Source organism: Lissotriton vulgaris, chromosome 4_1 (assembly GCF_964263255.1).
Source record: "Lissotriton vulgaris chromosome 4_1, aLisVul1.2, whole genome shotgun sequence".
Classification (NCBI taxonomy): Eukaryota; Metazoa; Chordata; class Amphibia; order Caudata; family Salamandridae; genus Lissotriton; species Lissotriton vulgaris.
Window position 1 is genome coordinate 925,983,969 of NC_141691.1, and position 26,808 is coordinate 926,010,776.

The 26,808-nt window shown below is 44.8% G+C and overlaps 1 protein-coding gene across 2 annotated transcripts in view; it reads left to right on the plus strand.

The window, feature by feature from the left end:
• Positions 1-26,808, plus strand: part of LOC147722733 (NFX1-type zinc finger-containing protein 1-like) — a 1,249,199-nt gene that overhangs the window by 145,467 nt on the left and 1,076,924 nt on the right. For both annotated transcript variants that reach the window (XM_086965207.1, XM_086965208.1), the window contains 2 exons: positions 13,078-13,212; positions 13,931-14,050. In XM_086965207.1, coding sequence (XP_086821333.1) covers positions 13,078-13,212; positions 13,931-14,050 — 255 coding nt within the window. The remainder of the gene's footprint in view (positions 1-13,077; positions 13,213-13,930; positions 14,051-26,808) is intronic.

Sequence of the window (26,808 nt, forward strand, 5' to 3'; positions counted from 1 at the left end):
CTCAAACTGCTCAGTTGCTGTTATCCCAGGTAGTTCGTCTTCATGGACTCCCTCAAGTTATCATCTCAGACAGGGGCCCCCAGTTTATCGCCAGGTTTTGGCGTACCTGGTGTACGGCGTTGAATATTTCTGCTGCCCTTTCGACAAGTTTCCATCCGCAGTCAGATGGCCAGACTGAACGGCTGAATCAGACCTTGAAAAAATATCTGCGCTGCTATGCCGATGAGGCAGCAGATTCGTGGGTTTCCTAGCTATGGTTGGCCGAGTTGTCATATAACAATGCTTGGCATTGTTCCACTGGTGAGTCACCATTTCGTGCCAACTCTGGTTTCCATGCAAATACGCTGCCTGTGATAATCCCGAGGGATGTGATGAACCATCCCACGGTGGCGGGTCAAGTAAAGGCTCTCCTGAAGATACATAGGAGGGTACAGGCGCATTTGGAGAAGGCGAAGGAGACGTATAAGAAATAGGAAGATCGTCATCGACAGGAGGGTCCGGTGTACAAGGTGGGAGACCGTGTGTGGCTTTCCACCAAGAACATTAAATTTCGCCTTCGGAGTATTTTCCATCCCAGGTTTATTGGGCCCTATACAGTTATACGTCGTGTGAATCCAGTGGCGTACAAGCTGAAGCTTCCGGCGTCGTTGAGAATCCACCCGGTTTTTCACTGTAGCCTGCTGAAACCGGCTCGTTCAACTCGGCGGAGGGCTGTTCCTCCAGTGCTCCGTGACGGGAACTTGGAATATGAGGTACGTCGGATTCTGGATTCTCGTTATCGGCAAGGGCGCCTGTGGTTTCTGGTGTTGTGGAAAGGGTACACTGCAGAGGACAATTCGTGGGAACCGAGCTCCGGGGTTCATGCCCCTCTTGCTGTTCGCCGGTTCTACGCCCGACATCCGGAGAAGCATGGTGCTAGAAGGCGCTAGAGAGAAGGACGTACTGTCATGAACTGCCTTTTACATACGTAAACCGCCTACATGATAATAGGTTGGAATTGCTTTATAACCTTCATATGTATATATGAACTACATCTCCCATAAGGCTTAGACACTGGGAGGAGTTGTGCACGTTATTTAGGTGGCCGTTTTTACCCGGCTCATTGTACGTGATATGCTACCCGAATTGGAACTACGTCTTGTGATCTGTTTCCGGATTTTGGATAAACGTTTAGCGGCTGCTGGACATTTTCTTTGTTCTCCTGCTGGGAACTTTATCGTGTCTCTACGGAGATACGAATACTGCTGTTTCCTGTCAGCCTGTCAGCTGTTTGTTTGGTGTTCGAAGGTTGTCGAGCGCTTTTAGGGGTGGGGACGAGAGAGGCTGCTTGCATTACAGCCATTGAGTTCACCGCGGGGAAAAGCGGCTGCTGATTCTTTTCCTGAAGCCGTTCATAACTGTCGGGGAAAGGAGAAAGTGAACGAACGCGTTCTCGGCTGAGACGCTTCGTTAACATTTCAGGATCTTGGAGCTCAGTTGTTCTTCCGTGAAAGACAGCAAGTTGTTGTTTCCTGTACTGTGAGTAATCGCATTCTCGGCTGAGACGCGCCTTAAACAACTGTTGCCTTAGGTTGTAAAGGAATGAACTGGGCATTTAATGTGAACGGAACATTATTCTTGAACTTGGTTAAGTTTCAAGAGCTGGAAGATTTTTAAACTCCGTCATTGATTGGATTTGTTTGCTCAAGACTTCCGTTGAATTCTGGATCCTTTTTAGGAATATCAATTACCCTATAATTTTTGATGACGTCATTTAAGGGGTTATTTTTTTGTTATTTTGGGAAGACTGGAAAGTATGCATGAAACCTTAGAGAGGTGATTGCTGGTGCTTGGTATGTTGATTCCTATACGTGACCAGTTTCTTTGTTATGTATTGCAGAGTTGATTATAATGGTATAGAAGCGTTTATCTAATACCTACCAAGAAAGAGGAGGAGACAATATACAAATAGTCGACTTGGTAGGTGGTGTTCTAGCGAGAATTGAATGAGAGTAGTCAGTAAATTACTGTACTTATCTTTGTGTGTTTTCTTCTTTTCTCGTTTCAGCCTCCCTTTCCCGTTCCAGACCCTTCCTTACCTTTCCCTCGCCTGATTTCATTTATGCTCTGTATATATATACATCTGTCAGAGTATAGGGCAATCGGGAGGTGGACCCCTTTTAAGCAACACCCTGATCCTGAGGAAACTTGGTCGTGACAAGAACGGAGAATCAATATAGTCAACAACCCCGTTAAGCTAGTACTAGCAAGGCCCGTCCACCCATGTTTACAGGATAAATAAGACCAGAGTAGACACCCAGACATGTGAAAAGTAAACTCAGAATAAGCATATCACCTCTCGTAAAAGGGGGAAGGAAAGAAAAAAAGGGGCCATAGAGCTAAAGAAAGACAAAATAACCCCCTCCCCCATTCCCCCCCACTCTGCACCCCTGCAATAGCTACGGCCTAATCCCACTAGCAGCGTGCCTGTCGCCCAACAACTAAAACCTAAAGGAAGGAAAAGAGTGGAGGAGGAGATGTCATACAGGCTCGCGGTCCCCTTTATTCCCCGCCAGAAGCAGACCCCCCCTAGATATAGTCAGACATTGTGAAGCCGCAATTAAAAACCAAACTGGGGAGTTTAAGATAACCGTCCGACTCCCGCATTATTTTGGCTACAAGTCCCGTGTCAAATAAAGCCTTTGTTTCAGACCCAGACGATTACACTCAACCCTGGCCGCTACGATTTTTCGTGCGAGTTCTCATCGCTCGGGCCGCCATTTCAAGAGGAAAGGCGAAGCGTTCAAAAGAGTAAAAGTCAGTATAGTAGGATCGAGTCCAAAGTAATAATATTTGAAGTCCATGAATCAGACGGAGATGTATGTCCACCGACAATAGATTACAAGAACATATGCGAACCAACTGCGGAGAAAAGAATAATAAACCACTCCGTAAATCGCTGTGGAAATTGTCCTGGATTATGAGATTGGCTGTGTCCATCTTGGGCGGCATCGGGATAGAGTATGGTGAGTTTTCAGTAGCTCCAGGCTCGCTGTCTGTTGTTCGGGAGCCGACAAAACACACCAGATCTGGTTTCCGCACGGGCCTTCTGTCTCAGGCATGTCCTGCTTCGCGGGCAAAACAACATGTTTCAAATCCATCGAGGGATCGGCGTCCGGTCTCAAACACATAGTTTCGGCTGTTACGACCATTTTATGGATGACGACGGTGATTTGCGAGTGAAGCGCCCCAATGGCGGTCACTACGGTCTGCAGTGCTGGCGTACGTTTCTCTCGCTCCATCTCATCTCACAAAGCGACGAAGCAGATCTTATTAACCCCGGAGGTCGGCTACTCCGGTGCAACAGGCACAGGCAGGGCCGACGTTAACAGTGGGCACTCGTCAATTTTGCGGTCTCAACACCATCGCCGCCAGCGAGGAACCAAGCCCGCGAGCCCCGGGGGCCCAACTGGGCCACCGGGCAACGGACCCCCGCCCACAGTAACCGGTGCGTCTCGCCGCCGTGTCCGTGCAGTCAACCCGACCACCGCACCACTATCCAATCTGGTCGGAATATTCTTCCACTCCGGGCGACAGGACGCCGTCCTGGTCCCGCAGCCGATGTTGTTCAACTCCAACCCGGATGGGTTAGAGAGCGAGGCCCCGGCTTCCACACTGGGTTAGGCCGAGAATGGAAACACAGCATAACTTCGTCTGTCGAGAAGATGGAAATCTCGGGATTGCATCTGTAATCTCAGCAACCCATCAGCCATACGGGAGTCAGTTTCGAATTCAGGATAAATATCAGGATTCATGAGCTGCTGGCGGAGGTCGGCGGAGACGATAGCTTACGCGGCCATCTTGGTTGCTAGCGTAGCTCCTCCTCCTCCTCAGATAATCCTAACTACGGACGCATTAGTCTCCGGCTGGGGAGCCCACCTACTGCAACACACCATGCAAGGCAGGTGGACACCATAACAAAAGTTGCTCCACATCAATCATCTGGAGTTACTAGCAATATTCCTAGCACTAAAAGCTTTCTAAATAAATGGTATCAAACAAAGCTGTGTTAGTCCGCACAGACAACATGACAGCCATGTATTACATACAGAAGCACGGAAGCACACACTCCCTGCAACTATCTCAACTAGCACAGGACATATGGCGGTGGGCTATACCTCAAAACATATTCCTTCTGGCCTAGCATGTTCCAGGAGTACAAAATACCATAGCGGATCTGTTAAGTCGACAAACACAGCAGACCCACAAGTGGGAACTTCATATGCAAGTTCTTCAGCCATTGTTTCAGATGTGGGGACAACCTCAGATAGACCTATTTTCCACCCACGAAAACGCCAAATGCCCAAGCTTCGCCGCCAGATATCCATACCCACTGTCCAAAGGCAATGCGATATGGATGAACTGGTCAAACAGATTTGCTTACGCTTTTCCACCTCTACCACTCATGCCACTAGTAGTACGCAAACTACAGCAGCATTCTCTGACCCTCATCCTAGTTGCTCCAACGTGGGCCAAACAGCCGTGGTACACCACACTGCTACAACTGTCGGTAGTACCGCACCAAAAATTACACCTGTCTCCACACCTCTTAATGCAGAACCGTTGAGAGATCAGACGCCCGGACCCAGCTCAGCTCAACCTTGCGATCTGGCTCCTGAAATCCTAGAATTTGGATATTTGAACCTTCCTCCAAACTGCATGAATGTCATAAAAGAAGCTAGACGTCCAACCACTTGGGCATGTTATGCAGCCAAGTGGAAACGATTTGTAATATATTGTCACAACAACAATATTAATCCTCTAGATGTGTCTATTCAACACATCATAGGATACTTACTGCATCTCCAAAGATGCAACTAATCCTATACGTCTATTAGACTACATCTTGCTGCAATAGCAGCATATCTGCAAAGTTCGAGGCATGTGGGCTGCTGAATTCCTATCTGTGCATAGATCGCCGCCTAGTGTTGGGTCCGGATGATTGCACATTGTTGTCCTGGAAGAGTCTTCGAAGTATCACGAGATAGGTGGCTCCTCCTCTGGACTACAGTGCGCAAGGGCATCCCCTCCATCCTCAGATTGTTTTTTTTCGCCTTTGGGTTCGGATGTTACTATCTTAGCTCAAGTTAGGAAAACTTTCTACGAAGCCAAAAGGCTTTCAACAGCGTTGTTATTGTTTTGTTCGGTACCAATACCTTTGCTTCAAGAGGACATCGAGGAATCAGACGGTTTCTCTTCCACTTTCGACCCGATCTTCGATCTACGATGGAAAGAAGCCCATTTTAAAGGTGTCCACTTTGTAATGCATAATACCCGCACATCGATGTCCACCCGGTGTGCAACAAGTGCCTGTCCCCGGATCACAACAAAGCCAACTGTATGGCCTGTGCCCGGTTCAGGTCGAAGAAAACTCTTCGGATTTGACGCGCGGCTCGATTGGAGTCGCAGAGGTCAGCGCCTGTTCCAGAAAACATCTTCGGGACCGAAGACGAAGAGGCCGTTGATCTGGAGGATCAAGAAGAACACTCTGATCCGGCTTCGGGCCATGACTCGGAGTATGACCCCGAAGACGAAGAGGTGTTAGAAGAAGACGAAAACGTCGTCGAGGAGGTAGGAGACGACGCAGAGGCCCTTGGGGCCGTAGAAGATAGCTCAGGAGAGGAGCTAGGCCCAACCGGTTATACGGGGGCCGACGATGTAGCGCTCACTAAGGCTCAGGTCGAGGGATCGCCACAAGGCCTTACCCGAGATCTGCAGACTCGTTCAACAGCCCCGCATAAAGGCCCGGCTTCGAACATATATAAAAAGCCATCGGTTTCGAAACCGCCATCGGTCGATACAAAGACATCGAAACCAAAAGCATCACTGCCAAACCGAAACCGAAAGTGAAGCTAACTCTGGTCGGCTCCAAGGCCTCAAACCCCTCTGAGCCGAAGAAACAGAAAAAGGCCGTCGATACCGAGAAGCTCAAGAAGGTCATCGAGCCAAAGGTTGGGGTACCGAAGGCCAAAGTCAAGGCTGTCGAACCGACGAAGCCGACACCGAAGGGAGTCGACACACACAAAAGGCCCGAACCAAAAGAAGGGTTCGATCCTCGGTCGAGGCCTGCGGACAAGACGAAGACTGGCTCCAAGGACCCTGTCGAGCCGACGCAACCAAGCCCATTCATAGCCAAAGAGGTGTCGGGGTCACTCCAACGCATCAAAGATAAGGCTACAGCAGTCGGGCCGAAGAAGGCCCCAACACCAAAGCTGGTCGGAAACGTTCAGCCCGCATCGACACCAATCAAATTCGGGTGGCCACCGACGGTGCGTCCGAAGATGTTCGAACCAAAGAAAGGTATCGGAGCCATCAAAAAAGTGTCGATGGAAGTGGAGGCTACAGAGGAGCCTGAAGAACCGGAGTCGAGGCAGTTCATCGACTCCGAAACTGGTAGACTGTCCATATATAAAAGGAAGATCATACCAGAAACACCCATGGAGTCTATAGGATTCCCTTAAAAAAGAAGAGGGATTCAACAACATCGCCAGTTCTTATTGAACCTCTCCAATCCTATGGTCAAGAACCTCAGACTTTTTCACCCACATACTCAGATGTGGATGCAGGGGATGACGAAAATGAGGATGACACTTATCATGTGGACACTGATCCCGATGATCAAAACCAACCATGGGCAGACCCAGCTGACCCAAAAGATCCGCACTCTGCCCCTGACACACAGGTATACAGTGTAAAAACATCTCCCACTGAGGACACTACTGCCTTTAACGCCCTTATTGAAAGAGCGACAAGTAACCATGACGTGCAACTACATGCTGACCCTGTGGAGGAAGACATTCTGGTCGACACCTTTTCTACTTCAGAAAGAACAGTCAAGACCCTGCCCATGCTAAAAGGGGTCCTTAAGCTTGCTGGTGACATTTTTAAGGAAACCACCAGGGCCAGGGTATTAAACCCAAGAATTGAAAAGAAATATAGACCGGCACCTGTGGACCTTACTTATATAAGAGGACAGTTGCCATTGGACTCATTAGCTGTTTCTAATGCACGTAAGAGGGCAAACTCCCAGACTACAGGTGATGCTCCTCCTCCTGACAAGGAGTCGAAAGTACTGGAAACTTCAGGAAAAAGGATGGCAGCGCAGGCAGCCAACATCTGGCGCATTGCCAACACTCAGGCACTCTTAGCCAGATATGACAGGTCCCATTATGATACCCTTGAGACACTGTTGCAACACCTAACAGATCAGTACAAGGAGGGTGCAGAACTACTAATCCAAGAAGGAAACCTTATAACCAATGCTTCCATCAAGTGCGCGCTAGACGCAGCTGACGCTGCAACCAGGGCCATTAACACTAGAGTCATGTTGAGGAGACATGCCTGGTTAAGAATCTCGGGATTCAAGCCAGAAATACAAACTTCTATCCTCAATCAGCCAGTTAACCCGGACTACTTATTTGGACCTGAGGTTGACACCACCCTTGAAAAAATAAAAGAAGACACCAAGACTGCAAAGTCTATGGGGGCTCTGCAGTCCCAGCAGTTTCGGGGTGGCTCCTTTTGTCGCTCCAATACTAGAGGACATTCAAGAGGCCAATCCACATAGTAGACACAGTACAATAAAGGAGGTACACAATCCACCTATAATAAAAACAACAGGGGTGGATATCGTGGAAACAACATCAAGGGCAGAGGAAGAGGAAACCACAATTCCAGATCCTCTGCCAATAACAAACGTAGACGCCCTGTCATTGCCCCCGACCACTTAACACCTGTCGGGGGGAGACTGCAACAGTTCCTGCCGGTCTGGAAATCCATCACCACAGACAGGTGGGTGAGAGACATTGTCCAGTATGGGTATTGTCTGGAATTAACATCCACTCCACCCAACATACCACCAAGAAACCGTCCTATGTCCGCAGAGCACTTACACTTATTGCAGCAGGAGGTCGTCAGCATGCTGCAAAAAGGGGCCATAGAGCTCGTGCCTGTAGAAGACCAAGGCTCAGGGGTGTACTCTCTGTATTTCTTAATACCCAAAAAGGACGGGTCTCTAAGACCCATACTGGACCTCAGGCCTCTAAACAGCTACATTCCGTCAGAGCATTTTCATATGCTCACTTTACAGCAGGTTCTACCGTTACTCAGTCAGGGAGACTTCCTTGCGACTCTAGATCTAAAAGATGCGTATTTCCATATACCCATACACCCATCACACAGACAGTATCTCAGGTTCACTATTCAAAATCAACATTATCAGTTCAAAGTCCTCCCTTTCGGAGTAACGACGGCACCCAGGGTGTTCACAAAGTGCCTGGCGACAGTAGCAGCACACCTAAGGAGACAGCATATACATGTCTACCCTTATCTGGACGACTGGCTTATTCAAGCAAAGACGGCCCAGCAGTGTGCCAGCCACATGTCCCACACCATTCATCTTCTTCACAGTCTGGGATTCTCGCTGAATTATCCAAAGTCACATCTTCAGCCCGCCCACGTGCGACAGTACCTGGGCGCGACATTAAACACTCTGGCAGCCAAAGCTCAGCCAAATTCAGCGAGGATAAACAGCATGCAATTGCTGATACAGAAGTTCAGACCCCAACACTCACTTCCAGCAAGAGTGTTCATGCAGTTGATAGGCATGATGGCCTCCTGCATCTTCATAGTCCCACACGCGAGACTACATATGCGCCCGCTTCAGGAGTGCTTAGCACGTCAGTGGAATCAGGCTCAAGGACAATGGAAAGACCTAGTGTTGGTGAGCGGTCGGGCATACAACTCTCTGCATTGGTGGAACCCACGAAACCTTTGCAAGGGCCAACCGTTCCAAGAGCCTGTACCACAAATAATACTGAAAACTGACGCATCTCTCCAAGGATGGGGAGCTCATGTGCACCATTACACGGTGCTGGGACTATGGACAGCACAGCAAAAGAGGATGCACATCAACCTTCTGGAATTGATGGCAATCTTCATGGCAATGAAGGCTTTCAAAGTACACTTGTGCAACAAAGTCGTGTTGATTCGGACGGACAAGATGTCCTATGCCATGTACTACATACAAAAGCAGGGAGGAACACACTCTCCACAGTTGTCTCATCTGGCTCAGAGCATGTGGAAGTGGGCCATTCAAAGGAACATCTTCCTCATGGCGGAACACCTCCCGGGCAAAGACAACCAGATGGCGGATCTGCTCAGCAGGCACAGCCACCAGATGCACGAGTGGGAGATACACCCATCAGTACTCCAACCGTACTTCCTGCAGTGGGGTCATCCACAGATAGACCTGTTTGCCACAAGGGAAAACGCAAAATGCCAAAGCTTCGCCAGCAGGTTCCCACATCCACAGTCGCAGGGCAATGCGATATGGATGAACTGGTCAGGCAAATTTGCGTACGCTTTTCCCCCAGCACCTCTAATAACGCTAGTGGCACGCAAACTGAGGCAACACTCGATGACACTCATCCTGGTTGCTCCAATGTGGGCACGCCAACCATGGTACACCACGTTTCTAGAACTATCCGTGGTAACGCATCAAAGGCTGCACCTCACACCCAGGCTTTTGACGCAGAGCCATGGCGACATTCAGCATCCAGATCCGCAACAGCTCAACCTGGCGATCTGGCTCCAGAAGTCTTAGAATTTGGCTACCTCAACTTGCCGCCAGAATGTATGAATATCATCAAGGAGGCAAGACAGCCCACAACCAGGGCCTGCTATGCGGCTAAATGGAAAAGGTTTGTCATATATTGTAACAACAATGACATTAACCCACTGGATGCATCTATTCAAAACATTATCTGTTATTTGTTGCACTTATACAGATGTAATCTGGCGTACAGTTCCATTTGTATACATTTATCCGCGATAGCAGCTTATCTTCAAACAGGCAGCACCTCTCACTATTTAGAGTGCCTGCCATTAAGGCTTTTCTGGAAGGACTCAAAAGATTGATCCCTCGCAGACACCCACCTTCCCCTGTCTGGAACCTCAATGTGGTCCTCCCCAGACTGATGGGACCACCTTTTGAACCTCTACACTCTTGTGAGATTCAGTTTCTAACCTGGAAGGTGGCTTTCCTAGTAGCCATTACCTCACTACGAAGAGTTAGCGAACTCCAGGCCCTAACCATTCAAGAGCCGTTCATACAAGTCCACGCAAATAGAGTTGTACTACGCACCAACCCTACATTCATGCCTAAGGTGATTTCGCAGTTCCACATGAACCAGACCATAGAACTGCCAGTTTTCTTTCCTAATCCAGAAAATGTCGCAGAGAGATCCCTACACACATTAGATGTCAAAAGGGCTCTTATGTACTATATAGACAGAACAAAGGATTTCAGAAAAACAAAACAGCTTTTTGTTGCATTTTCTCCACAACACAAAGGCAACCCCATTTCCAAAGCAGGGGTAGCCAGGTGGATTGTCAAGTGTATACAGATTTGCTATGCTAAGGCTAAACGCACACTAACCATTCCACCAAGAGCACACTCCACACGTAAATTAGGAGCGTCCATGGCTTTCCTGGGGAATATTCCTTTAGAAGAGATATGTAAGGCAGCTACATGGTCCACCACACATACATTTAAAAACACTACTGCGTAGATGTGCATTCTAAACAGCAGGCAGTTGTAGGACAGGCTGTTCTCAAAACTCTTTTTCAGACTGCTGCAGCTGGCACGGGCAGCCGCCGCTAACAGAAGGGACTGCTATGTAATCTATGCACAGATATGAATTCAGCAACCCACATGCTTCGAACCAAATATGCTACCTACCAGTATTCATCTGTTCTTGGCATGTAGGGCTGCTGACATTCATATCGCCCACCCTCCTCCCCGGCGCCTGTAGCAGCTGTAGCATTCAGAATTACTATGTAGCATGGACATCACTCACTGTATTACACTCCATCTCTGCCACAATGGCGAAAAACAATCTGAGGATGGAGGGGACGCCCATGCGCACTGTAGTCCAGAGGAGGAGCCACCTATCTCGTGATACTTCGAAGACTCTTCCAGGACAACAATGTGCAATCATCCGGACCCAACACTAGGCGGCGATCTATGCACAGATATGAATGTCAGCAGCCCTACATGCCAAGAACAGATGCATACTGGTAAGTAACATATTCGACAGGCAACATCTATCTCTATTCAGAGTGCCTGCCATTAAAGCCTTAATGGAAGGCCTTAAAAGAATAACTCCTCCCAGAGTACCACCTTCACCAGTGTGGAATTTAAACGTTGTTCTCACACTGTTAATGGGGCCTCCCTTCGAACCCTTACACAAATGTGAACTACAATTTTTAACATGGAAAGTTGCGTTCCTAGTATCTATTACCTCTCTGCGGAGAGTTAGTGAACTACAAGCACTAACCATTCAAGAACCCTTTTTGCAAATGCATCACAATAAGGTAGTTCTGCGTACCAATCCAAAATTCTTACCCAAAGTCATTTCTCCCTTCCATCTCAATCAATCTGTGGAACTGCCCGTTTTCATCTCGCAACCACAGACAGTACCAGAAAGAGCTCTTCACACATTAGATGCCAAAAGAGCATTGCTATACTACCCTTTCGTAAGACAAAACAACTTTTTGTGTCTTTCTCACCACCACACAAAGGTAATCCCATTTCAAAATCTGGGATAGCTAGATGGATTGTCAAATGCATACAGATTTGTTACCACAAAGCTAAACGTACGTTATCTGTTCCTCCTAAAGCCCACTCTACAAGAAAAATAGGGGCTTCAATGGCATTTTTAGGGAACATTCCTCTAGATGACATCTGAAGAGAAGCTATATGGTCTACACCGCACACATTCACAAAACACTATTGTGTAGATGTGCAAACCAAGCAACACGCTAATGTGGGCCAGGCTGTTCTCTAAACATTATTCCAAACTACTGCAACAGATAGGGTTGGTCGCCGCTAGGGATGGGTACTGCTATGCAATCTCTGCACCATGTGCAATCTGCAGCTCATATGCCTCGAACGGAAAATGCTACTTACCAGTATGCATCTGTTCTTGGCATGTAGAGCTGCAGAGTTGCACATGCCCACCAGCCTCCCCAGCTACCCTTGTCTGTTCCTGTATTATCTTAATTAGATGCAAATTACATGGGCATCCTTCCTTTTCTTGCAAAGCTCCATCATTTCCCTAATGGCGAAAAACAATCTGGGGATGGAGCTGATGCCCATGCGCAATGTGGTCCAAAATAGGAGTCACCTATCTTGTGACTTCCAATGAACTTTTCAGGACAACAACAAACTGCAAACATCCAGGCCCAACACTAGTGGCGATCTATGCACAGTGTGCAACTCTGCAGCTCTACATGCCAAGAACAGATGCATACTGGTAAGTAGCATTTTCCTTCAGGAATAGAGAGTGCAAAACGTGTTGCTTTGTTTTAGCGATTGTTTGCGGTCAGTTTCCATGTCTTCTAAATTTCCCCAATCCGTGATCAAGTTGAGAGACTTGAGATCATGAAGAGAAGCTCAGACTGACATGAAAAATGGTATGCCTTGTGTGTCAAAAAAATTGTAATAGTTGTGTATTTCTCCGTGATGGAGGTTTACAGCTCATCCTCCTTCTGTAACAAAATGCATCATTGCACTTCTCAGATCGCTGGAAAATGCCTTGAATAGTTTTGATTTTCTCTGTTCAAAATTGACATTAAGGTCCATTTTCACTAGCAGGTTATCCTTCTTTCATTTGTGTAGGTGTCCGGAAATGTTCTGTTTCAAGTGAGCATGATAAGCTGTTGCATTGGATGACTCTAAAATCCTTAATGCTTGAGTTCGAACTCAGGGATTGGGATACCATACCTCTTGTTAATGCATATGCTGATATAATCACACTCCATTGTTGGTAATCTCTAAAACCACAATCCATGTCATGGTATAATTTAAGCAAAACGTTACTTTTCTGCCCGGTAAATTGCCATTAAATAGTGAAAAATGAGCAGAATTTGCAAAATCTGGGTGGTGAGATCAAATTTCAATGTGCAAACTAGCCTTTAGGCACACTAAAATGGATCTTGAGTTTCTGTGCACTGATGACTTGAATGTCATTTTAGATCGTCTACACACGCAACAAAAAGGTCACTATGAAGAAGGAAAAAAGCAAAAGACCTCTGGTGACAGAAGAGGAGATGTGCTACAACCGTCACACGGGCAGGCCAGCAGCAGAAGTAGGAGCCAGACAACCCAAGGTTAGGTGCATCCCAGCGTACTAAGGGTGGCATAGCCACCAGCACACCTGCTTTACTAGGAAGGTTGTTTGATAGTTATAGAAGTTAGGACATTTTAGACCACCCCAATCTTTATTCACTTTGAGTTTATGTAATGTATTCTGGCTTTTTTATTTTTCCAGATGAAATTTGACATAGATTTGTTAATTGTTTTAAAAAGAATTGCATAGAAGAATAGGAGTCACATGCATGAGTAAAAATTGATTTGAGGGAGAATCATCACTTTAACACATTCTATTCTTCCCCACCACTCACATCTAATGTGTTCATTCTAATTTGTGAAATGCTACTGACATTTTAAAACATCAAAGCTAAGAAAGCACATGCATGGATATTAGAATTAGTTATCTTGTAACATGGATTGCGGTGCCTTTGCTCTTCAGAAAGTAGGGACACCTAACAAACTGATATTCGAAGTCTCTGAGTTGGATTCTGTTTTCCATCACTTTAGGTGTGTGTGTGTGTGCTGGTTGATGAGACTGAGGGACAGTCCTACTCTGTTTTAAGCCCTGGTGGTTTCCAGTTAGCAGAAGGGAATAATTCTTTGTAAATGCACATTAATACAACCTACCTTTCTTCTGTATTGTCACCTGGTTGCTGAACTTGACTACAAGATTTTGTATGTGCGCATTAAAATAGGCCACAGTTTATATACACTAAACCCTTAAATATGTTACAGGCAGCCAACAAACATCACAAAGAGGACAACAGGAACAAGGAAAAAAGCAACCTCCCTCTGATGAGAGAAGAGGAGGACTGCATCACCATTCTCATGGGCATCATAACCAGACAAATTCAGGTTTGATCTGTTCAGTAATATTGTGTTATTTAATTTTATGGTGGTTTGCCGAGGACCACTTCTTTTGTCTTCCTATGTTTTGTCAGTTCTCTTAAGTAGTACGTTGTATTTGGTCATTGGGCATGCTTTAGACCAGAGAACACTTCAAAAGACAGCAGTGCTTTGCAAGTCAGTTGAACTCTAGTCCTGATTGTAATTTAGATCGAAAGTAGATGGGGCTAGCAGCCAATAGAAATGAAATGTACATATACAAGCCTTAGGCAAACATCAGCAGTAATTAAGCAAAGAAAAAAATACTTGGAAGGGTAAGTAATGTTATTAATGGTAAAGTCAAAAGTACACAATAATGGAATCTGTAAGAAATATAAGGGAAAAGGTTATTTTTCCTCAGTTATTTTCAAATTTAGTCTGATTACCCAGTTTGGCATACTCTGATTTCACCCAGATACTGGGATGATTCAGAGTTGGTTTTGGCCACTAACTTGCCTCAGTGAGCTAATTTGTTTTTGCAGAGCTTACCAGACAGCATAGCTGTGTGGTTGAAAAAGATGTATTGTAGATCATAAAGGGGTTTAGAACTTGCCCATTTCTTACCATTAGTTGTCCTTACTGTCATTTGCCTGTTTCTTATTCAATGGCCTACCTTGTCCATCCTGTGTCTGTCCCTTCCCTGGAGCATTTCCAATTTACTTGTGTCCTTCTACTGCTCACACTTAGGGAACTGTATGTTCAAGCCATGTGCGGCTTTAGATATTCATGCTTCTGCCATCTAGTGTTGGCTCCAGATGTGTGCAAGTTGTTTTTCTTAAAAGAATTCTTCTGAGTCATGAGGTAGAGTGACTCCTCCTCCTGGTGACAATGCGCATGGGCATCAACTCCATTATTAGATTCTTTTCTTTCTGCTGCTGGGTTGGAATGTGTGTGCCTGCACTCCAGTTAGAGACCATCACAGAGCTATTTTCGGATTGCTCACTGTCTTTCCCTTAGTCTGTATCGTTTCAATCGCGTTTTCCATTTGCGTATCAAGGTTACATATTTTGTCGGGTCGCTTCAACCGCTGCCTCAACAGGGCCTTGCCCTTCGGGGCTTTTCTTCAGTCTCCATCAAGTTTTCCAAAGAATGCCTTGATGGTAATGGCATGGGCACCCTTCCGTTATTGTCCTTGCTGTAACGCGATGTATCCTTGGACCGACTAACAACAGGTCTTGAATCTTTGCCTCTCGCCAGAACACAGAGAAGCTGATTGCTACTTTAGCTGCTTCTTCCTCTACAAGAAAACCCTTTGAGACCATTGTGCATGTTGGCTCGAAATGTTCTTGAGGAGCATAGAAGACACTCCAGACCTTGATGTCGAGGAGAAAGAAAAACACACTCAACCGTCAGTCGGAAGAGGTGTTCCCGATGGAGAGCAGTTCTGGATCCTGCAAGATGGAGGAAGTAACACCTGCTCAACAGTCTGTGAGTATGGTACTCCCTGCTCCTCAACACTGTCTATCAGCCCAAAATTCATTTGGCTCGTCTTGAGCTTCATACACAGGCCCTGGGTCCACCACTGTCCTCTGGCCATGGTTGGCACTGAGCAAATGTTTGGTGCCAAGAAAACAACCAAATCCTCAGGCATCAAGCACTTTGGCTGCCAGTGCCTACCAGACCATCAGTGCCTTGTCGAATACCGTCGACATCCACTGCTTCGACACAGAGCGAAACTTCGGTGTCAAAATTGAAACCTGTGTCGGACCCGAAACCTTCTAAGCCAATATCAAAGCATGATTCCGGCAGACCAGTAGGGCCAATCCTCTATAGATTCCACAAGCACCTGAATGCTAGACTAAAACAGATTCACATCCAGTCTCATATTGGCCTTATCCTTGCAGATCTTTGGCACCGATTCCTCCACTACCCAAAAGACAGTTGTCTTTTCTGGATGTATTGGTTCCTGCGAAACACCACAAGAAAGAAGATAATGCACCAGTCCTCTACCTGTTGCACTACCCTCACCTCTTCCACCCTTTCCACCACAGTCTACAGTTGACCCTCTGAATATTTCATCTTAGAGTTCTCCACATGCAGATACAGCTGGGCATGGTGGGGGGCAGAACACTTTTGGTACACCACCACATACTGACCCATGGGATACCTATGATATCGATCTACTAGGAGGGGAAACACCCATTACATCAATGTCAAAACAACGCATGCGACAACGGCGCGATGCCATTAACATTGCATGCGATTAAAACGCTACGGACGATGACGGACGATGAAATGCCATGCGACAACGGCGCGATGCCCGGACTTTGATAAAATGTAATGCCTGCTAAATGTTATAAAAACACCAGCACGCAAGAAAAAATACAAGCATACAAGAACTTTTATAAAATGTAATGCCTGCTTTCGATGCGTTGATAAAATGTTATAAAAACACAAGCACATACGCTACGGACGTGCTTTGTCTGCTTTGATAAAATGTGATAAAAACACAAGCACATACGCTACGGACGATGAAATGCCATGCGACAACGGCTCGATGCCCGGATGATGAAATGCCAACTAATTGCCAAAGCCTGCTTTCTCTACGCAAGTACTTTGATAAATGAAATGCATGGTGGAATTGCGCCTGCGACCTTTAACCCTGCCTGCAGGTAGGTTGCCCCCCTGCCGCTACACGGTCCTCCCGTGTCGCTGCCCCTGTGTAGTGCCGCCGCCTGCCTGCCACCCGCTTCCACCGCCCCTGCTCACTTCGCGTGAGCCCACCGTCCCTCCTCTGGGCTCTACCCCTGTCTCCACTGCCTGTCTACTTCTGCTGATCGTTGCCCTTTGTGCTCCCCGCTTTGCCCCTGTGCCCTGATCTTTACCCCTGCTTCATTTGCCTCTCTGCTTTGGTGAGTGTGCCCTTTTGCCCGCCGGCTTTGCCTGTGCCCTGGTGACCCCTTTTTCCTTTCTGCGACCCGTTTTGGTACATCTGTGCCCCTTCTGTGCCCCTTGTGACCCCCTTCTCCTGCCTCTGTGTCTTCATACTTCTGTGCCCCTTTGTCCCCCCGTTTTAGCCCTCTGTGCCCCTCTGACCTCTGTACCCCCTCCCCCCCACCTTTTTTGCCTTCTGTGTACTCCCCCCACCGGTGCCACCTTCCCGTCGCTGCCTCGCTGCGGCTCCGTCCCCACTGTCCTATTGGCCACCCTGCTTCCGCCTCCCAGCTGCTCCTCCCTACCACTTCCCCCTCTCTCCCCCCTCATATGGAGGCGGCGCAGTGGACGCGCCTAAGGCAAGCCCGTCTGCGCCCGTCCGTGCCTGGACTGCACCCAGCGCCAGAATCCCTGGCCCCCGCCGGATCCAAGCTACCCGACTGAGATACGAACCTGCCACCCTCAACGCACTCAACAACGGACGACCACCCATCTGCTACCAAGCCACCCCGAAGCGAACTCACAGACCCTTCACCTGCCAAGCCTGCAAATTTTCCTGCCACCGAACCTGCACCCCACCCACCGGACTCAGCAACAACAACAACAACCACCACCTCAAGTGCATCCTCCTCAACACCCGCTCCGTCCACAAGCACCCCATCGAACTCTGGGACCTCCTCGACACAACAACACCAGACGTCACCTTCCATACGGAAACCTGGATGAGCGCCTCCTCGGCCCCCGACATCGCCATTGCCATCCCGGCCGGCTACAAGATCACGCGGAGGGACCGCACCAACCGAACCGGAGGAGGAATCTCCATCATCCACAGAAACACCATCAGCATCACGACCAACGCTGAAGACACACCCTCCCCTGCCGAACACCTACACTTCCAGATCCACACCGACCCTCTAACCACTCTCAGGAACTCTCATCTATAGACCCCCGGGCCCACGCACGCAATTCAGCGAAACCATCGCCAACTTCATCAGCCCGCACGCCCTAACCTCACCTGAATACATTCTCCTAGGGGACCTGAACTTCCACATGGAGAACATCAACGACAACAACACCACCACCCTACTCGACAACCTCGACAACCTCGGACTCAAGCAACTGGTGGACACACCCACCCACCGCGCCGGCCACACCCTCGACCCCATCTTCTCCGCCAGCAACCACATCTCCTTCAACCACGCCACCGGACTACACTGGACTGACCACAGCTGCATCCACTTCACCTTCAAGAAGACTACATCCCACCACCACACGCAAAGGATCCCCCGCAGATGCTGGAGCAAAGTCACCGCAGACCAGCTAACCACATCACTGAGCCAAAACCCTCCCGCCAGCACAACTGACACCAACGACACCGCCCACAACCTCGCACAGTGGATCACCAACTGCGCCGACGACCTCGCTCCACTGAAGAACCCCCCCTAGCGTGACCGGCAACAGAAAAACCTCATGGTTCACAGACGCCCTCAAAGTTGCAAAGAAATCCTGCCGAACCCTCGAAAAAACCTGGTGCCACGAACGAACCTCAGAAAACATGACAGCCCTCAAGAACGCCATCCGCAAATACCACCAGATGATCCTCACCACCAAAAGGACAGCGTACAAAGAGCGGCTGGACAGCAACACCCACACAGCAAGGAACTCTTCACCATCGTCAAAGAGCTCTACAACCACAGCGCCAGCAACAACAACATCACACCTTCACATGAACTCTGCTCCTCCCTCGCCATGTAGTGTAGTTCCTATATTCCCAATAGGCTCTGCGCATTGGAATAATATATTCAGCAGTGTAGACGTAGGACTGAGGTCGACTAGGTCTCTACTGACTATATTAGACTTAAGGTTTGCCAGCTAGCTCAGAGGTCACTAGAAACTTTCTCGAATAAACGAGGAGGAGTTTAACCTCCCTGGATAGACAAGAAGGGATTAGCTTCTGACAACCATATAACATGACAACTTTGCTCCCTCAGAATAAGAGTATATCTCTAGAGTCGTGTGAAAACAATAGACAGCTATTTCACTCAGTCAATCGTGTGTACTTAGTTTCACCAGAGTGCAGAGAAAAGAGAGACGGGCGTTTTCAATAAAAGGTGTAATTTATTGAGCAGTCTTCTTTCTCATGCAAGAGAAATTAATTGCCATAATTGCAATACTTAATGTAAAGTAAAGTGCGTACAGTAAAAGGAGTATTATGAAATAATACTGTAAAAGCATTGATATGGTTTCTTAGCCATAAGATACTTTAAAATGGATAAAATATATACATACATATATACATTGACTAACGTACTCAACTGGTGCTTCTAGCTACGCCTACCCCGGTGTACCTGACCTAAGCCTAATACGTGGGAAGGAGTAAGTAAGTAGCAGTTTAAGTTAAGTTGGTTTTGCCAGAATCTGACTCAAGAATTCTCTTTAAGGGTTTAATCAGCTCCGTACCTGGGTAATAGGAAGCAGGAGGTCTGGTATCTCTCTTTCAGGACTCGATATCCCAGCAGCCCGCGAAGGCGGCTGAGAACACCGGAGCTGGATTTCTCAGCAGGAGAAAAGACAGCGCCTCTCTCAGTGCGTCAAAAAAGGAGGGGCGGCGTCCGTGGGCTCTCGCATCAGCTGGGCTCTCGGGCAAGTAGATTGCTGCTCGTCTCCAAAACCACCACCGTGTGTTTACTTAAGGCAACATTGGTATATTTATACCTGAAAGGTGCCGGGTTTGCCGTAAGGTGAGACATAAGACGTCAATAAAGATGTCACTAAGAACTGGCCGTTCTTACAGTGCTCGCAGGAGTTCTATGACAAATCAAAACAAAAGCCATGGGAATTTCCCAGGTTGCTGGAGGTTTGGTTGATTTTGAGAACTCGTTGTGCTTTCTAGGGTCCGGGGAAGTAGCCTTGCTTAATGTGGACGGCATGGGCTACGGCTAATATGGATATGATTCCTATGCCATTATAGGGATATTATTGATTATAACCGTACAAGGGCATAAAATAGAAATATCGATATAGGTTCCTAGATAAAAACACAATACCCACTCCACGATCTAATGTCCCTCATTACTAAAACTAAGCAATAGTAAACATATAAAGGTGCATGTGTATTCCAACCCACCCCAAAATACATTTTTTGCATTCGAAATGGTTTATGCAAAATACACAAAAATGATTATTGGTACTGTACGTTTTTCAAGCAGTGTAATCATTCAGTTAAACATGCTTATCTCTAATAGCTGAACGATTTGCGAAAATTACACATGAAATGGCTCTTAATACAGAAAAGAAGGTCGAGACCATTCCATCACATATAAATACAGTTGCTGTAAATGTGCTAGAGGCTGAGGTAATATATTGTCTCTAGAGTTCCTAAAAATAGAAGCTCTGTTCTTTAGGAATAGTTATACTTTAAGCAAAATACAAGTGCCAGAAAAAAGGTAAATATTTTGGAAGTTGGAAAAAAATAATATCACTTTCAGGGGACAAAATAGTTCCAAATGTTTTCAGTAGCCTTTGTTTATCAAAGCTGAAGGCCGAATTCAGAGTTATGGGGAACTCTGTGTGCTTGTTGCTTAAAAAGTTATTCTTTCTGTTCAGACGAGAACAATATTCCAAACAGACTCACAAAAAATTGATCTACGACATCAGGTGAAAGTTCGACCAAGTTTGAAAGTGCCGCAACAGTGCAGTCGTGAGAATGAGTGCTATCATCGATGTCAGGATCAGCAATGCTCACAGAAGGTCGTACCTGGGTGATGCTGCTCTCATCTCGTACTTCACTGCCACCTAATCGTAGTGGTGAAGTCTCAACGAATGCCGTCATCAGAATGGGTAGCCGCTGGGGACAACACGATGCATGAGCCGTTACAGGACTTAGCAAAGTATCTGTATCCAATGGTACTGCTGATGGTAGTGTAAGACAGACGTCCAACACGCATTCTTCTCCGCGGTAAACAGTCATAATATCTATTCCAAAATATAGAATGGACATAATATCGAAGTAAAAATATAGAATGGACAAAATATCGAATGGACACAATATAGTGGTTAAAAATATCGAATTTAAGGTAAGTAATATCGATTTTCAAAATATAGAAGTCAAAATATCGAAATATACAATATAGGCATTAAATATATCGATTTTTTAATAATATCAATTTTTTTAAAGTGTTTTGTATGTTAGTATATGTGTGAAAAGTGTATATTAATTTTTGTAATGTATGTTTAATGTATTTTAAGTAATGAATTTTATGTTATTTAATTTTTGCGTAATTTAATTCTGTAGCGGGTTGTGGGTTTATAGGGGAATAGGGTGGGAAGTAATTTAATTGTAATTAATTAAATATTTTTATTTATTTATTGGTATACATTTTGAATTTATTGTTATTTTGTAATTGGAAATTAATTTTTATTATTTGCCAATTAATTTGTATTAATTGATTAATTGTTAATTATGTTAATTTTCTAAATTTATTTTCTGTAGCGGGTTGTGGGTTTATAGGGGAATAGGGTGGGAAGTAATTTATTTGTAATAAAGTAAATGTTTTTTTCATTTATTCGTATTGATTTTAAATGTATTGTTAATTAATTTTTAATTGGTAATTGATTTCTATTAATTGGCAATTAATTTTTATTAATTGGTGATTATTTTGTATTAATTAAAAATTTGATAATTATTATAATTGTATTAATGTATTTTCTGCAGTGGGATGTGGGTTTATAGGGGAATAGGGTGGGAAGTAATGTAATTGTAATTAATTTCATATTAAAAATACTTTTTGTGTATTGATAATTAATTTACTGTTAATTTTTTATTGGTATTAATTTTTATTATTAATTAGTTTTTGTTATTTAAAAATAATTCGTTGATGAATAATTATGAGTAGGTTATTAATTTTTAATAACTAATATGTAGTTGTATTTCTAATTAATTATTACATATTATTAAATTGGTTATTAATTTCAATTAATGTTTTATTGGTATTGATATTTAATTTATTTTTAATAATATATTAAATCATTACTTTCCCTACTGTTAAACTCACTGGAGTGGGAATAGTAATTTTCACCCTCCCGCTATCCAACGCTTTCCCTACTGTTGCACTCTCTGGAGTGGGAATAGTATTCTTTACCCCTACGCTATCCAACGCTTTCCCTACTGTTGCACTCTCTGGAGTGGGAATAGTAATTTTTACCCCTACGCTATCCAAAGCTTTCCCTACTGTTGCACTATCTGGAGTGGGAATAGTAATTTTCACACTCCCGCTATCCAACGCTTTCCCTACTGTTGCACTCTCTGGAGTGGGGATAGTAATTTTTACCCCTACGCTATCCAATGCTTTCCCTACTGTTGTACTCTCTGGAGTGGAAATAGTAATTTATACCCTTCCAATATCCAACGCTTTCCCTACTGTTGCACTCTCTGGAGTGGGAATAGTAATTCTTACCCCTACGCTATCCAACGCTTTCCCTACGGTTGCACGCTCTGGAGTTGGAATAGTAATTTTTACCCTCCCGCTATCCAACGCTTTCCCTACTGTTGCACTCTCTGGAGTGGGAATAGTAATTTTTACCCTTATGCTATCCAACGCTTTCCCTACTGTTGCACTCTCTGGAGTGGGAATAGTAATTTTTACCTCTATGCTATCCAACGCCTTCCCTACTGTTGCACTCTCTGGAGTGGGAATAGTATTTTTTACCCCTACGCTATCCAACGCTTTCCCTACTGTTGCACGCTCTGGAGTTGGAATAGTAATGTTTACCCTCCCGCTATCCAACGCTTTCCCTACTGTTGCACTCACTGGAGTGAGAATAGTATTTTTTACCCTCCCGCTATCCAACGCTTTCCCTACTGTTGCACTCTCTGGAGTGGGAATAGTAATTTTTACCCTTACGCTATCCAACGCTTTCCCTACTGTTGCACTCACTGGAGTGGGAATAGTAATTTTCACCCCTACGCTATCCAACGCTTTCCCTACTGTTGCACTCACTGGAGTGGTAATATTAAATGTTACCCTCCTGCTATCCTACGGTAAAATATTGTACATTTTTTATTAATAACTTAAATTAATTATATCTTAATTTTAAGGTTATTTGAGTATTTTTAAGTATGTTTTAGTTAATTATATTTATTATTTCATTAATTTTAAATTACTTTTAAGACATTTAAAAAAATTCGATATTTTGACTGACTATATTTTTTACAGACTATATTTTGGATTCGATATTTTTGTACTTACCTGTTTGTAGATAGGAATTCGATATTTTGGCATTCTATATTTTGGTGACTATATTTTGGTAAGTCTATATTTTGTCATTCTATATTATGTCAGTGATTCCTTCTCCGCATAGCATACATCGAAGCACAGGTAGGATGCAATTTTGCCAGATTGGTTTGAATGAAAGAAACCAGGTCATATTCAGATCTCTTAGCCGGGCTAATCCAAGGACTTTAGTTATGCGGTCCCGATAGCGTATAGCTAGGATCGTTTCTTCCATCGTTGCTGGAGTCTTGTCTGCGACTTGGCTTGCCATATCGGAGCAAAAGGACCAAAAATAAAATTCCTGCTACGAGTCCCAAAAGTAGTGGTTGGCCGCCAAAGACAGAATGGACAAAATTGGGAAAAATGCCCAGAACTGTTTTGAAGGGTGTTAACAGTCCCGAAAAAATTGTCTTAAATATATGTGGGATACCACTGGTATCAGACATATTTAGGATTTGGCTTAGCATTTCTACGAAATGCATGGGGCAATTTGTTGATAAAAGGGTATGTATCTCTGCCGTTGTCCTTGCAACCAGAAGATCATACGTTTCTTTTGATGACGTTAAAGGCACGGTTGTCTGTAAAAGAACAGACTTCATTCTGCTTAAAGTATCAATTCGAATAGAAGAGCTATTCAAAGAAGGCCAAATTGTCGCCTCCGTATCTGGAGTGCTGTTTGGATACAATACTTGCATACAGCAAGTGACCATGGAACTAACGCTTACGATATAGGCTTTCCCTGGCACCATGCCACAACAGCTGTGGTCCACTATTAGAATTTAGCTCCCGTTAGAAAGCCGTCTAAAGAATGGCTCTATTTGTGTTGCAGGTGTGCTGTGCTGGTGACATGAAAGGTTATTTGAAGTCCCCTCACAGGCCCCATGCAAATTAATACCTTGGCACAGAAGTATACCGCTTAGTGATTGTTTACAATTGTTACCACTAAGAAATACATTCTGTTTCTTTTCACTATAACATGTGTGTGTGTAAGGTAATTTCCATGATGACTTAATGTACCCTTTACCCAACCTTTCATACTGGCCCGCTGGTATATACTCTTGGCAGTATTTAAATTGGAAAGTTGTTATCGGAATTGTAATTATTCCGTGTATTATCCATTCAATGACAGGTCTTTCTGACATTGTCAATGGTAATCTCTCAAGTTTTTCAATGCTCAGAATCGTATAGTCTGCTCCTTTTTGTGCCAAACTGATTTGTTTATCAGTAAGGTTAAAGATTAAGAATAATGACGTTGTGTTGATTAAACGCCATGGCACATAGCCTGAACGCAGATTTTGCAACGTCCAGCTGAGCTGTACAATAGAACGTAATTGGGACTGACCGTGTTGTAACATTAGTAAGTCCTGGTCTATTATATCGATAGCAGATGATACAATACTGTCCAGTGAATATATTCTGGAGGACAGAGTCATTAACCCATTGTCCACAACAGAAAGTAATTTTTCCAAATTAATACGATTCATTTCTCATATTTTTTCTGCTGTTTCAATTGGCATTACTTTCCAAGCATCGTTGTACGCAGCGTATATACCAGCCGCTATGAAACGTTTTTGACGCTGTTTGCGTGGTCCCATTATGAAATCACACAAGTCAGCACCATCTTTAAGTAAAGTCAAGTGTTGCTTAATTTCAGCCAGTGTGGATTTTTCTAGCCATTCAAGGCATAGTTTCCCTACACTGTATGTTGTTACTATCCCTGGATGTTGTCTCTGGGAGTATCTAGGGTCTGATCTGGTCATTTTGAACCCCTGTATTTTGTTCAGGAATCTATCTTGATAGTTATTTGTGTCTGTTGGCCAGATCAACCACTTTTTCCAATCAGGATGTGTTCTGTTTTGGTGTAAAATATGGGATACGTCTATCTCAACATCTGTAGTGGTTTTACTATCAGGTATTGGCTTGGGAATAGACGGTTTGCTTAAGTCTTTAATCTTAGCTAGGCCAAGACAAGTAGTCTGTTGAATGGTGTCATTCAAGAATATTATTTGTTCTGGGATCATGCAGGCTCTAAATAATGCTTCTAAACCTTGTACCTGCCAATCTTTTGTACCCCAGATGGTTTTTGTTTTAATGTTGTTTTTCCAGAATTCAAAACCAAATGTAATCATTTTATCATAAAATGTTTCCGAATAAATTAATTTAGTATTTATCAACATTGTTTTTATCCCTTTCTTATGTAACAGTTTAAAATAAAACGTTTCTGCATCACATGTGTCAAACCCTGAGAAGTATGGGAATTTCTCATAAAATGTTTTCGAACTGCTTTTAGGTAGAGTTGCACAATGTTCCCAATGATTATGCTTAAAAACATTTCTAGGTTGAGCAGATTTATGTAAATAGTAATGTGCAAAGTGATTGTAACAATACCTTTGTTCATAATTCGACGTACCGTGTAAGTAATCATGTTCTGTAAATTTTGCTGACATTACTAAATCTGACATCATATTATTTATGCTTTCAAAGTCCAAATCATCAGAGAATGTACTTGGTTTTACAAAGTCACTTAATGAAACCTTGAAGTGATGTGGATATTTCAAGAGTTGAACCGGGCCATAGATTTCGTAATCCGTTTTGTACCAAACTACCCCACCGGGTATTGGAATGGCTGTGACATTCACTGATGATAGTTCTCTTTTCTCGATGTGAGATGACTTGTGAGGTTTTAAGACCTAGTGGATGTTCTGGCTTGCTGTGTCCATTGCACTGTATTTTCCCTCAATGAATTTTCCCAAACAAAGTACCATGATGAGCCAAAGCAAGAGGAAAAGTACACCTAACACAATCCAAAATTCAATCAATGGTGCATTCAGATATGATTCTTTTAGTTGGTCAAAGAGTTCAATAACTTTGTCTTTGAAAGTTTTTGATGTTGGCGTTTCTTCAGGTTCGCTTGGATCTTCAGAAAAGTTATCGAAATTGATGAAGTAGCCAGATGCAGTTCTGTCAATTGTTGGAATTGCTTCCGAATTTTCAGTTGCTTTTTCATTTTTTCTTTCATTAGCATAGTCTGAGGCTACATCGTTGTAGACAGGTGTTTCTTGACGAACTGTTGTAATTTGGGTTTCAAGAGGCACAAGTTCCATGGCATTGTTGCATAGTCCTTTTTTAGGTCGAAGCCTGCATTGCAGGGCATGGCCCTGCTGCAGGCAAAGAGATATTGTGAGCAGGGGATTTCAGTATGGCATGAAGCCACCCCCCTTTTTTCCATTAGCAGGCCTCTTGAAACGGAGGCCTGCCATTGGAAAAAGCTCCTGTTTAGCAGATTTGTCTGCTCTGGATCCCACCTCTCGAGGACTCCATGACCTGCCTTACGGTAGCACGGCAATATTTTCAGAAATATTGCCTTGGCAACCATGAGGCAGGTCAGGGAGTCCTGGAGGGGCGGGAATCAGTATCGTGTGCTGCAAGTGACAATTATCACAGCATGAGACCCCACTTATCACAGCATGTCAACAGGCGCCCCAGGCTGCTGAGGCACTCAACTATAATTAATGTGCAGTTGAGTGCTCCAGCAGTGTGGGGCGCCTCTCTGCATGCTGTGATAATTATCACTTTGGGGCC